Source organism: Ammodytes marinus (assembly GCF_949987685.1).
Source record: "Ammodytes marinus genome assembly, chromosome: 20".
Taxonomy (NCBI): domain Eukaryota; kingdom Metazoa; phylum Chordata; class Actinopteri; order Uranoscopiformes; family Ammodytidae; genus Ammodytes; species Ammodytes marinus.
Genome location: NC_137224.1, coordinates 19,545,576 through 19,560,237, shown reverse-complemented (window position 1 = coordinate 19,560,237; position 14,662 = coordinate 19,545,576). Strand labels below are relative to the sequence as shown.

The 14,662-nt window shown below is 40.1% G+C and overlaps 1 protein-coding gene across 1 annotated transcript in view; it reads right to left on the bottom strand.

The window, feature by feature from the left end:
• snx29 (sorting nexin 29) overlaps positions 1-12,376 on the bottom strand; it is a gene marked incomplete at its 3' end in the record, with an annotated part of 124,807 nt that extends 112,431 nt beyond the window's left edge. Inside the window, exons 1-7 of the mRNA XM_080048996.1 lie at positions 11,994-12,376; positions 10,855-10,919; positions 7,578-7,630; positions 6,163-6,287; positions 3,504-3,684; positions 2,851-2,921; positions 1,086-1,346 (exon numbers count right to left, since the gene is read on the bottom strand). Of these exons, the coding sequence (XP_079905122.1) occupies positions 1,086-1,346; positions 2,851-2,921; positions 3,504-3,684; positions 6,163-6,287; positions 7,578-7,630; positions 10,855-10,919; positions 11,994-12,000 (763 nt within the window). The 5' untranslated portion in view covers positions 12,001-12,376. The remainder of the gene's footprint in view (positions 1-1,085; positions 1,347-2,850; positions 2,922-3,503; positions 3,685-6,162; positions 6,288-7,577; positions 7,631-10,854; positions 10,920-11,993) is intronic.
• Between the last annotated feature and the right edge of the window lie 2,286 nt (positions 12,377-14,662).

Sequence of the window (14,662 nt, the reverse complement as noted above, 5' to 3'; positions counted from 1 at the left end):
TGCGCCGATACACACACTCATTCACACACACACACACACACACACACACTCGCCGAGGGACAGACAGATTCGGCAGACTACCTTTTATCATCCCAAATGACTTTATTAGTGAGGTAAAATCAATAAATGCGTGTCTCCAGAACATAATTAAAAACTTTGAAAAAAAGAAAATTTGAAAAAAAAGAACGGTTTTCGTTTATTGATTTTTCCTAAACGGTTATGATTTACAAACGTGTACACGTGTAACCGTGCACACCCCTACTCTGTATTACTTAGTATAGCAGTGTTTACAAACTAGTGTCTCAGTTGTTGATTCTACTGCTTAAAAAGAAACTGGGCATACAGAAAGAATCAAATCCAAGCGCAATCACCGAAGGCTTACCTCATGAGGATGCGCCAACAGTGTTGGAATAACCGTATTCTTCATTCGGGCAACAGAAGTAAGGCACGATCGTTTTAAGTTTATTTCAGTTGGGCCTTTTAAGGGTTATTTCTTAAGACCATACCTGGTTCAATTCTTTGCCTTTTCAGTGTCAAAAGGCCCTGCTCTGCATTAGTGAGTCTTACACCGGTGAATAAAGTGAATGGGTCCTCTCACCTAGGGGACCTGGCACACCAGCTTAGAATGAATTCACATTCATTCCAGTGGAACGTTTTAACAGCACACAGTTAAAAGTTAAGAGCCTCTTCCTCCCTCTGAGCAGAACATATGGGGAGAAAAACGACGAGGGGTGGACCGGGGTGGACGGTTTAATGAGGTTGAAAACAATGAGGTCAAAATGCTGGAAGTTTATTCATCTGACGGAGGACTTTGTCTCTGCTGCAGATGCTTCATGTTCCACCCACTAGATTTGTTCCACTTGTTCCACTGTACAACCATATGTTGTTTTACAGCTTGTGCTGGTTCTGTGATGCTTTTGTGACACTTATTCTTAGACTAAATAAACAGTGTCCTGCTATGTGCCAGTCATCTGCCAGATGTATTTCATGTAATAACCATGAGGGAAAAAATAAGAAAATACACCTATAAACAGGTGTGTGGTGGCAAACCAAACTAGTCATATTCAAAGCTTTCTGTTTCCTACCAGCAGAGGTGCTGCGGGGCAGGACAGGTAGAGGGTCTGAGGCTCCGTCCCCTCTGGGTGAGAAGCCGGGCACCACAGCCGTGGCGGTGCCGATGTCGCGCAGTAGGCTGCTCACCCCCTGAGTGGACTCTTTCCACAGGCTGCCGATGCCCTGCGTGGACTCCTTCAGGAGGTGGGACACGGAGGAGCCTCCTCCACGGGTCAGCCCTCCGTTCAGGTCAGTGTTGTCAATGTTGATGGCAAACAGGATGGAGTTCAGACCTGAGACAGAGGGAAAATAAATGTTTCACAGATCACTCCAGTTGAATAAGCTTTTGAACTTGTGTAAAATTGCATTGTCAGCTTTTCTGGGCACACACAGCACAAGTAAGCAACGTCAGGTGAACTCTATTTGTCTGTGTATGAGAAGAGAAACAAATATCTGGTCAGGGCTGTACGCTTATTTTTTAAAGTCGTAGCACTGGTGCTAGCAAGCAAAAAAATTCAGTAGCACAAAAATAAATTTGGTAGCACACAAAGTATGATCGAAAATTTGCATGACCCTAACCCTTGCATTTCGCTCTACTTACCTTTGAGCATGTCATCTTGGTTTTATTTGAGATTCTCAATGAATATCCTAGTGTGTGCAGTAATAATTATAGAAGAATGAATAGGGGTGCACTGATTGGAATTTAGACAAAAGAGTCTAACCTGCCAATGGCAATTTGTTTGCTGATTCAGAATTATTTCCCCCAATAGAACTATAAAAATAATGTCTATATCTATATATTTTTTAAATAAAAATATAATTATTATAGTAGGCTAATAATAACAAACATTTTTAGAACATTTCATTCTTTTAATGAAAACCAAACTTTAAAACATTGAACATAATAGCCTATTAAATAAATTAGTAAACATATTTATACAATTTAGGCCAAGTTAAATAGGTTGTGTCAAACGTTGTTTAAATAGACTACTGTTGACTGCTCTCTGCAGCTGAAGCAGTTGATTTTCTTGCTAGCGCACTGCAGGGCTGTGAAGCGCTAACTTCCTGTTCTTACCTGCTTCAAAATAAAAGTCAACTCGCATTTGGCTAGTAACAGGCTTTTATTGTGAAGGGGCACAGGAAATGTTCCGTTTCCACACGCGCTAACTTAACTGCGTTAAGAGCCGTGTCCTTCCGGTTTTTACCGTTGGTGAAGTTAGACGCTATAATCGCCGAGCACAGATCCCGAGCACACATCTTTCACCAGCCAAAGTGGAGGGTAGACTTAATAACTTACTCGCCTAAGACTACATTCACCCGCATTTGGCGAGTGTTAATGTAGAGCCCTCTAAGCAGTGTTGTGCATCACTCCTCTGTGTTTCAAAGACAGCCTCTCCTCATTAGCACTCGTGCGAGAGGAATTGTATTCATCATCGCACGTGATCAATTTCAGTGGCAAATGCGATCAAAACTGTTGCACTGTACAGCCCTGTATCTGGTATAAGATCAGTAGCATATATTCTTAATATGTTTTGTCCTCAACTGAGATGCAAACAATCAATACTTCAACAGTAAGACCACAGCCATTTACACTAATTCCAAAAAATATTCAGTCACGCTTAACATGTAAACTGCGAACTCAGTTAAATTACTGCTTTTACAGCTGCTCTGGTAGTGCAAATCATATCATGTTTAAATCTCCCTGAAACTCAGTATACAATCTTTAGCCATATCACTAGCATGGCTAAACATTATCAACATCACTGTGTGTACTATGTTTAACCTGCACAAACTCACCTGCAGCCATGGTGGGGAGCATACTCGCTCTCTCTTCATCGAGAATAAAGGCCCAGTCTTCATAGTAGGTACTGGAAGACAGAGAGGAGGTGAAATAACATCTCTAATCAAGACAAATATAGGGAAATCCTAGTGCATAACTGAGCAAACAACAGCTGTACAGTATTAGCAATAACGTAGAGTTGAATCAATTCAGGAGAAAAAGTATGACTCTGCACCACATATTTGGAACAAACTTGAGGTCCGCTGAAACTCTCAGCTCGTTTAAAATCAAAGCTGAAGACTTTTCTGTTTCCCTTTCAACCTCTAACTTTTTTATTTGCATCGTTTTAATGTCTTTTAAATGCAATTTCTTTAAAAGATATATATGATTTGTCCGCCTGAATTTGCTTTTAATATCTCTTAAATGCAATTTCGATCATTTCCTATGTCTTTTCTAAAAAAAAAAATTGTTATATATTTTATCAATAAACATGCCATGCCGTGCCTCTGGGAGATCACACGGATATGCAAACACAATAAAAAAATATGTTGTCCAATTAAATATGATTATAATAAAGTTCACTGAACTAAAGTCAAAGAACTAACAAGAAAAAACACACACATTACACACACACACAAACACAAAGACACACACAGACACACACACTCACCCCAGGCGTGGGCGGTCAGCCAGCAGTGTGTGCAGGTAGCGTTCCAGCGAGTGCTCATTGAGGGCGCAGCGCAGCCAGGCTCGACCGCGGCCCAGCTCAGAGGAGATCTGACGCAGGGAGTAGAACCGCTGGAGCTCGTGGCGGTTCAGATGCTCCTTCACATAGAACCAGAAAGTCAACTCTGGTGATGGGGAGAAAAAAAAGAAGAAAGTCACTTCTGTCTTTGCTGTGAAAAACAACTCTTCTTGAGTTACATAGAAGGTACCAAAGTCAGTGAAGTAGGGGCAACAAAAAAACACTCCTGGAGTCATGAGAGTCAGCACATCCTCTGTGTCTCATTTCAAAATACCCACACCTCCTTAAACACAGGTCCAACGCGACCTCCTACCAGTCACCTCTCCATATGTCCCACTCACCTCTGAAGTCACACACTTCTATAGCACATGGGGAAAAAATGAAAGAAGACAAAACTTAAGTGGGTCTGTTTCAATGTGAAGTTGTGGTAATGTATAAGGGGCGTTATGCTACTCTTTTGCATATGATAAGTATATAACCTATGAAAAATGTGTTTCAATTATGCCTGCTATTTCTGGCTGTCAGAGGGTTTGCTTCCATTAGGGAGCTCCAAATCCATGAGTTCAGCCACAATCCTTTATTCTAATTGACTGTGAAATACAGGAAAAAAAATAAGTCAGATATGCTAATGGCTATGACGCGGCCGCCATTACCGAGGTCATGCATTTCTCCTCCATCTGGAACTAATAGCCTTGAGGTTCTTAAATATGACACAGCGGAAACAATTAAGTCTAATGTGAAACTAATGCCTCTCGACCAGCAGAATGGTCATTTTAAGTTTGGAATAAAATAAAATTGAATATTAAAGCTTTTTACAACGTTCATTTCCTCATAGACAATACAGAAAGTGACTTCCAGCAAGGAGTACTTAAAACACAGTGGGGTACTTCAGCAGTTGCCAGTGGGTGCATGGGGAGGTGAAGTGGCTCAAGTAATTTGATGAAATAGAAATAAGGAATTGATTAAACAGTATATCCCCATAATCAATAAACCTGGACATCAAAAGTTGCGACAAACAAATAGTCAGCGAGCGAGCCAAAAGTAATATAGTTATTATGAAGAAATTTGAAAGAGTTAGCTAAAAGAAAAAACAAGTTAATAGATAGCAATTTTAAAAGGAGTCATTGAACATTTTAAATATTTACTAGCACACTAGCTAACAGAGAAATGGTTTAAAAATGTAATGTTAAAAGCTAACACTAATGTATAATGTGTGGAAATAGTAACTTTAAAATAATGAATAAATGCATGAAATGGTTGGCTGAAAGTAGTTTAATTTGTTAACTTAAAATACTTACCTAAAAGGAAGTGGTATAAAATGTAAACAACCAGACCCTGCCCCTCCATGTATTTGTTCTACAGCTAAAACCTTAACCAAACCAAGCTAGACTTTGACACTTCACTGGTCAAAATTGGATAAAGCGACAGCATAGTCACACTATTGTTAAATCCCCTATATCCAATTGAATTCTTATATTTATTTTATAATCTTTGTGGTTAAAAAATGAATTCAAATTCCCAGACTGATCCGAGGTTGATCAGTGGAGTCAGAGAAGCGATTCTGCATTTCATATAAACAACAACCACGGCCACAAATCCCAAGTGCTGCAATTCTTAGAACTGAAAACAACATGAGACTTCCTCAAGGGGATAAAGACAGTTGAAAGCACCTTCTCTGCTTTTCATTTAAACTAGATGACATGCTGTGTACTATTATTTTTTGTGGCTGCACCATTACTTGAAAATATCGTTGATGTCTTCATTGTTTTAGTACCAGCTTTAATTTGATTTCCCTCTATAGTTCAGCACGCCAAAGGCTGTTTGGTATCTAGACATGAATTTAAAAAAAAATTACTTCTGTGGGTTTGAACAATGCTTGAGAACACATCTTGGATGTATAATTAATTCCAGCAGCACATTTATTTTTTGAGGAGTACAAAGCCACAGCTGGAGTGCTGCGAGAAAGAGAGACGGAGATTTAAAGACAAACAGGTGATTCACAGCAGAGAGAGTGAAATGGGAAGACCCAGAGCTTCCTGTGCATTTTGGAGCATAATCCCTATCTGTAACCATCTGGTTTCACAGCCACCTTGTGTAGTAAGGTTGATGCCTTGATTTTTTTTTAACTTAAACACCACCACGTAGCCAGTCAACCCATGTAGACCTACAGTGCGTCTGCTTACAAAAACATCCTCTTAAACCGAAGCATTCTTTCAAAACAACCTGCAGGCAGGCATTAATATTCTGAAAAGGTTTTCTAAAAAAAAACTGCACGGAATGTCAAAGTTTTTTTTAAACTAAAGAAAATCATTCAAAATATATGAAATATTATCAAAATTCTCAGCCTCAGTAGGACATTATAATATTAGAAAAAACTGGAACTAAATGACAGCAAATCATTACCTTCTCTCATTAACATTTGAACAGAATCAATAAACAAAAATGGAAAAATAATGAAAACTAACTAGAGATGTTGACGGACATGCCCAATCACAGTGAATTCAATGGTCATGTGTCTTAAAAAGGATGACTTCATCCAAAACGTGCAACGTTGCATCCGGTCTAGATAGGTTAAGTACGGTACCTGCTTCAGTCTTGCTGCTAAAGCCGGCGGCCTGCTTGAGAGCAGCAGCGGTGAGGGCCAGACCTCGGCTCTTCTTCAGGCCATGCTGCAGCACTGCCTCAAACTGAGCACAAAGACAGATCACCCTGCACAGACAGAGAATAAATACTGTTGGAGGAGAAGGGGGAATCACAGGAAGAATGATGCCACTGTGGGTTATGCGTGCACTCTTCATGAACTACCATTATGTATATTTGCAAATGAAATATATGGGACTTCGCTTTTTATTGCTTTGAAGCTGTAACACCACTACTAAGAAACAGTCCGCAATACAGTATTGTTTTCCAAATATAAATCTAACCTGCTGTATCAGATTTAAAAAAAAATAATTAAAAGCAAGATCGCTCAACAGAAAGTTAGAAATGGTAAGTCACGTTCAAAAGCTGAAGCTCCAAATGACACCCGAGCAGCATGAGATATTAAGTTTTGATGAAATACTTCTCTCCACCAGCTTTATTCTCTGACGAAAAAGTTTGTATCTCATTTTTTCCATGTCCAATTTGTTTCTTTTTTGGAATGTCATAGAAACAAAGCAATTTTATACTTGGATATGATTAAATAAAATACACTATTGTTAAAATAAGGTTATTTATTTCATTTTTGTAGCAAAGAAATGTATCCATTTTGCCAGTTCACTGCACAGAAGAGACAGAAGGTAAGACAAGAGCACAGTGGACACTAGAGAACCCTAGTGTAACCAGGGTGAAACAGCGTTTTTTAGTTGTGTTGAAATGTCACCAATGCTGATTTAAATGAACCAGTATGTTTTTAGAGACCTTTTGTAACCTGTTCCTGTTCCTACGTTTATGTGTTTTTGTACCTGTACTGTAGCTTTAAGAGAAGTCCGTGTTTTGTGACGTGTGTGCAGCGCCAAAGCTCAGACTGCTGTTATCTGTCTGAGTGGAGGTATGTTGTTGTGTTTGTCGTCATATTTTAGCATATAGGTCGTTTTGTAGACAATAGAAATGTTTGATGTGTAACTTAATGTGTTGTGAATTAAGTTTGTCAATTTGTTATACATTGTGAGACTGCTGTTATCTGTCTGAGTGGAGGAGGGAATGTGGTACCGGCTACGACCGTTATATGCAGTAACACTTTTCTGTTTGGCTCATGCAGATCCAAATAAATATCAACAGCCAGCATCCATTGTGGTCAAGTCTCCCGTTCTTCCACCCATCCATCACAGTTACCCAGAACACAACGCAGACGATCATAACCGTTAACGGATGTGTGCTTATATATTATAAGAACTTTTGCACACCCGTTACACTAGCATCAAGTGGGTCCGGAACTACACACACCAAACCACCTCTCTACTGCTAAATACAGACGGATAAAACTGAAGGATGTCTTGGCAACAGGCAGCTTCCCCTTACCTGCTGTCTGAGTCTGTGGCAATCTCCTTTCTTCCTCCAAAGCGGATTTGGCACTGCAAAGATATGAAGGGAATGATCAGCAGAAGTTCCCACGTGGTAGGCCATCGTTTTCAGGTATCAAATAATGTGGGATACCCAGCACTGCCGGCAGCCTCATAGTTTTGCTGTAAGCTGGACAGTTTGGAGTGTTGATAATGACCAGATAAAGTGAATCTATTTACACTTCAGTAACTAAAAGGCTAATTCAAAACCTAAATGCCATTTCTATAAAGTACAAGCCTAAGCAGAGACATATCTTGAGGAGCGTCTGTAGGGAAACTCTGGTCCTTGAAACCAGACACCAGTCCAGACTAGCCCTGATACTGTTCCCACTTTCTCTTTCCCCTCTATGTACGGGAAAGGGCATCATTTCAAACCACATTTAACCCGATATCCTGTTTCCTTTCTCAACGGCAAATAACAAGAACACCACACTGGCAACATATGACTCTCTTGTACCACTAAAATCCTAATATTTATTTTTCCATACATTTGCACTTATCTCATTTAATGAGCCATTCGCAGTTTCACTGTACCGGCTGTGTGTACTTAGACTTGCATGGCTTAATATAATAATATAAGCCTATGCTAATGGCAGGATCAACCAGGTAGCCCCTCGCTTCCCGGGGGCTACCGTCAGGGTCCGTCGTAGGACAACTGGGGGAGATGGGGCGTCTTGATCTAGCTACCGAGCGGACGATCGTGAGGAGACAGGGGGAGAAGGGGTCTGCCAACCCCCCCGCCTTGGCCCTCGCGGCGGGGGGGTTGATTTTTCATCAACTTAACGTAGGCTGAACGTTGCTCGAGAGACAGTATCCCCAGTGTCATGAAGGTACAAAGCCTGATGAGTACCACCCAGCATACCACTACTGCCCTCCTGACTGGATACCCGCCTTGACCCAGCATAAGGCACAAGCTACGTGACTCCCCTTGTTTTACCGGGTTTTCCCGGGGAGTCACTTACCTAGAGTGCTGGTCGTTATCCTATATACCATCCACTCGAGGTCCAACCGACCCTATGTATGTCAGGCCCCTCGCAGACCTACTTAGCTCTAAGTCCCAGGGTTAGGCACGGCAGACTGGAAGTAACCGCAGATGGGCGAGAACAACATGATTAAAGCCATCTCACGCTAAACCAGCTACCCCAGCCTCCGACTTAGATGAGGGCCAGAGACGAACAAGTGTTTAACATCCTCATTAGCGCTTCCCTCATGAGCACAGTCTGAAGGTGGTTGATGTAGGGTAGGATTGCGGGAACCACCGTTCCTACGGTCTAGTCAACCTCTCCAGTCTACCGACTCATTGGTAAGCCTTTCCTAGAGACAATTGTTTTGTGGAGCGCTTGTTTGTTTTAATTGTAATCGAGGATGAGAGGGTTTTAAAAATAAAAAAGGACCATCCGGGCGCTCCATCCCACTACGCAAGCGGGGTAGGAGACATTAAACCCCCCGCCTTCCTCCAGAGGAGAGTTGGGTACCCGGTGGCACCTCGCTGGGGGTTATGGTTCCGAGGGCAGGCTCGGTGATACCAGAGCAGGACTTCCCCCCTGAAGGGGGAGAAACAAGTGATCCGGTCCAGACTTTTTGTTTTTACGGCCAGCAATCGAAGGTGAGAGGGTTTAACAAAATAGAGACTATCCGGGCGCTTCATCCCACTACGCGAGCATGGTAGTCTAAAATGTTGGTAGGGACAGGGAGCCAGTCCTTCTTGAAGAAGTGGACTGGCTCCCGAAAGAAATCAGTTGGACATATTTGACAAGTTCGAGAGAGTGACAAGGAGCCAGCCGTCGCACAGGTGAACTCCCGCGGGACTTATCTAGACTCGGACATTTCCAAGACATGTCAAAACCATCCGACGGGCTTATTTGTACAACTGCGTAACTTAAGCACCCAAACAACTCATCATGAGTGCTATTGAGCTGCCGTGGCCCCACCTGCTATCCACCCAAGGGTGTATACTCAACTCAAGGTCTCACAATAACCTCAATTAATTGATTAACACTAAAATGCACTGTATATTAATTTCCTCACACTAAGCCTCCTTCAGCAAAATAAGGCCCCATTGACTCCAATACAAACGACACTTTTTGATCCTGCTGCCAACAGCTGATAGAAACCAGCTTTTTTGTTTTTTTTGCTTCCTTGCACTAATTTCTTGAAAATTTACATTTTTAGTGTTTCTTTTAGAATTGCATCGGTTTTCTCACAGATACCATTGGTTTTAATTACAGGCTGAGATGTAATGGAGGATCTACTCGTAACAGCTATAAACAGTGCTCAGTTTTACTTCCTCCATTGTGTTTTGGTACAGAGAAGTTCAAAGAACTAAAAAAGGTATACAGACTAGTGTTGTTTTTGTCAACAAAATGTATGACTAAATATCGTCGTCAACTAACCTTTTTCACGTGACAGTGACGAGACTAGACGAAAATAGTCACAGATAATATTGACTAAGAGAAGACAAAAATGCTCAAGACATTTAGTCGACAGAAACTTGACTAGACTTAAAGAGTTTAAACGTGACTAAGACTAATAAAAACTAAAATTAAAGTTTGACAAAAAGACTAGACTAAAACTAAAATTAAAACAGGCCGCCAAAAACAACACTAGTCTTCCGTATCTGGAATTGCATGTATTCTTGAGTCTATAAGGTAAAAATAATATAATAAGATAAGATAACCTTGTTTGACTTGTGAAATGGGGGACTTAAAGAACATTTTGATTTTGGCTGTACTATACTAGGTACTTGTACTATATTAACTGGGTTAAATACAATTGCATTACTAAAAAGACTAAAATACAAATGTCATTGACTAAGACTAGACTTAAATGTCATCCGTTTTTGTTGACTAAGACTAGACGAAAATAGTCCCAGATAATTCTGACTAAGAGAAGACTAAAAAGCTCAAGACTTTTAGTCAACTGAAACTTGACTAGACTAAAAAGAGTTTAAACGTGACTAAGACTAATAAAAACTAAAATGACAGTTTGACACAAAGACTGGACTAAAACTAAACTTAAAACAGGCCGCCAAAAACAACACTAATACAGACACAACATTGTGTTAATGGTAAATCATGTTACAGGGAAAGTCACTTTTCTAATCTAAGATGAATTCTTGCACACAAAGCCTGAGAATTTGAAGGTCTCTCTGTTTATTTTTTTGTCTATTTTTAATTGGTAAACAATGCTACCCTCATACACATAAGGGCCGCGTGGATAGCAGGTGACTGACTCACCTGTTTTACAGCATCTAGCAGCCTCTCCAGGAGGTGCTGCCTCTTGGTATCGCTCTGCTGAGTGTCTGCAGACACAAACAAGCAAAAGGAAATCATGATGGTTAAAGTAAACGTCTGTATTAGTATACATTTCTCAGCCATTGCTTGTTCCTGTATGAATTATGCATTACCAAGAGGAGGAGGAAATGAACTGCTGAAGAAAGTCCCAGGCTGTCCCAGGCAGCATGAAAACAGTTTCAGTTTCAGTTTAAAAAAGCAAAATCCTATTATAATCCATTATTACAGCTATTACACTGCAACAAATATAATGAGATACAACATTCAACAGTGAGTTCCCTGTGAGAAAACTACACCAATGTATTAATAATAAAGTTACCAAAACCAAGACAATGTTTTTATGATGGGTCTCTGTTTTGTTTGTGTCTGGAACACACACAAGGACTCAACAGAGATGCATCAATATTTCAGTTACTGTTTTAATAAAAAAAAATATTTTAAAGGTGACTCAACTAACAGTCAATTTACTTTATACAAATATGTAATTTAAAAAAAAAACATTTTGGCTTATTTACAGCAATGGTTATTTGTGTGCATTCATTGTCCATGTTACTGATTATACCACAATTCACATTAATATTGTTATAAACATTAACCAGGCGTTTTCCAGTTCTGCCAGTCTGCAACAACCCGCTGCTGTCCCACTGGACGAGCCCTAAGTCCAGTGCTCTGCTAAAGGGCACCTCAGCAGTTGTTGCAGAGGGGTGGATTTAGGTGAACACTTTGTCATACACTGTCGGCTAGGCTATTACCTCCAAGCCACAAACAGTTGCTACTCATGTGAACATGCTACTTCCTAATAAAATGTGTGTGTGTTGACCAGGTTGTCACTCTGAAGCTGAACTGAGTGGCTCTGTGGTTTGTCAACCAACAAGATCACTGTGGCCATTTGCTGGATGTTGACAGCAGGGAAGTAGCTGCAGCGTCCTTTTAACAAGTCAGCAGAAATCAATCACTAACTAAATGTCTGACCACAAAAGCAACTGACAAGTTACTGGATCCCCTCTTCTATGCATGAGTTCACATTACATTCTTAAATGAGTGAGTGACACACAATAAAGCAATGCAACAACCAGACTCACCGTTCATTGTGACTGACAAACTTCGGTAGCAGTGACATCCAAGCTAGACAAGTTCGCCACCGATAAGAGTTATCCCTCTCGATATCTTTGAAGTGCAGAGGCTAGCTGTGAGCCGGGCCCATGCTGCCTCTATGGCCGAGCAGGACCCGCCCAACCACGGCGTGAGGACTGATGCTCACACGGTGAACAGAGCTAGGCCTGCCGCTGGGAAGCCGCCGGGGCTGACAGTCTACCACAGTCGTCTGTCGTACGAAGCTTAATGAACAGGTGAGCAGGCCCAAGCGCGAGCCGGAGTATAATTTCAGAGGCATGCAAGCATGTGTCCAAAGTGTGGAGGTGCGTCCACGAGAGATATGAAGTGATTTCAGTTTGATGAGAGTGGCACAGCGAAACAGGGAAACGCGGAGTAGTGTCAAGGTCACATGACCAAACACACAGCTGTCATATGACGTACCAGCCCTGGTGGGAGTTGTAGTCTTTCTCTAAAAATGTTAAGAAGGAACTACTGATGTATTCAGAACAGATTCAGACAAACAAACTAACATTAAAAAATCTCAGCCTTTTTTTATTGAAAAAATTGAAAGATTGAAACTTGTATTAAAAGCTTTAGAGAAAACAAATTGTAAAATCCATTGGGATCATGTAAAAATATAAAAAATATATTGAACTGCAATGAAGTACAAATTGTATAATACCCCAAAAACTTAAAAAACGAATTAAAAAAAATATATATTGAGAAAAAAACTAATCAGACCGATTGTATTGCTGTTAATGAAATGTTGTAAGAATAGAAAATATTAGTCGATCGCCAGACGTCCAGCCAATGCAGAGACAGTGGGTGGATCTCCATGTCTAGTTGACTTTTGTTATGACACAGAGATGAGTGACAAGGCAGCCAGGTTCCTACTTCCAGGACATAGTGACATATGAGAAAATCATATGGAAAACAGCGAATATTTAAAGCTTGTAATACAAGTCTGGGATGATTTAATGGATTCCATTTGAGAATAAAGAGATAAACTGTCAAACACGTTTAGATTATTATCAATTACCTTGAGAATATGTCATGAAAGTCTGAGTATTGAATGAAGTCTGACATGGACATGATAAGAAATCTTAATCACTAAAACCTGATGATGGCACATCTTACACATTTCAGATATGTAACGTGTAACAGGTCAGAGGCAGCTACAGTGTGATATGTCAATTAATAATGAAACAGGTTTCACCATTTACACTTAATATACTTTTAGATCTTATAGTTCACTGTTAAAAAAAAGCATGTCAATAAAAGCACAAATAATATAAAACTATAATGCATTTGAAAAATAATCAAAAATGTTTTTAACTCTGCAAGAAACTATGTTATTTTACCCAGCTTGAGCACATTTTATTGTGTTATTGTTGGTCTTTTTTAAATTATTTTTTGTTATACAATTATTTTGAGCATTTCTGCTCAGCTCAGTTCATTTAAGGAAGCCCAATAGTATCCACTGATTAAATGATCTTTTACAGGAAACAGTTAGATAAACAGCACAGAGGGCAGGGCACGTAAATCAATTAATGTATTCACCAATTTGTGACCGTTGTCTTTATTTATTTCTCATCTCATCATCAACCGCTTATTCGGGGGGGGGGGGGGTTCAGGGTGTTCACAGTTCAGTCAAATAAGAAGGGAAAACTGAAGTGTGGTTTGAATCAAAAGTAAAATAATGCATTAAAAGTATTTACATAAATAAAGCATTATATGTGAAAAATCTGTGAAATCAGTAGTGTGGGTGTGTGCACGGATGAGTGAAGAATGGTGTATGCTGAAAACCTAAACAGCAAACAAGGTGACCATGTTGGAGCAGAGAGAGAGAAGGACTGAACAGGCCAGCTTTAATGGCTCCTCTCATGTCAGCATCCACTCTGCTCAACTTCTTCCTGATAGGGGAGTACAGAAGAGACCAAACAAACCAAGGGAAGCAGAGTAGGAGACAGGAGAGTAAAGTAGAACCAGCAGACCATCATGAAGAGCTTCTCGTCTGTCATAAAGCCTTGATCAAATAAAAAAAAAAACTACAGCCTCTACAAATGCCAACACAGTGTTCTTCGCAGCTTCTATGGTTAGTACTACTGTTACTAACATCTGGTTACCTTTGTATGAATACTAGTATTTTTGGCACTGCTACTAACTACAAAGAAGGCTTTCACAAGTATTGTTACTGCTTATATGCAACCATTTAAATATGAGATGCTTCAATAACACCAAGTTTTAGGTTTGTTAAAATAGTATCTTTTCATATAATTACAGTATATTGCGATCATCAGGAAGCATATATTTGGATGGAGCGTTGTCAAAGGGTTAGGGAGGGTTAGATCCTTCAAATGACCTCTCTGTTACTGTGAGTAGAGTGAGTTCTTCCCTGTAGGCAGTTCAGATGGTCGATTGGTTAAAACGGGTCCACTCTTTATCCATTCTTATTCAACATTACGTATGACTTATCCTTACTTAAGAAGCTGGAATCAGATGATGTTTGTCATTTTTGATAAGAAAATGACTTATTGATAATAAAAATTGTAGCTAATGAATTTTTATGGCGAATGTCTCTTGGCACAACTCTGCAGCTCTACTTATCTTTATATCTATACAACCTAAAGGCGAAGACACACCGGGCCGATAATCG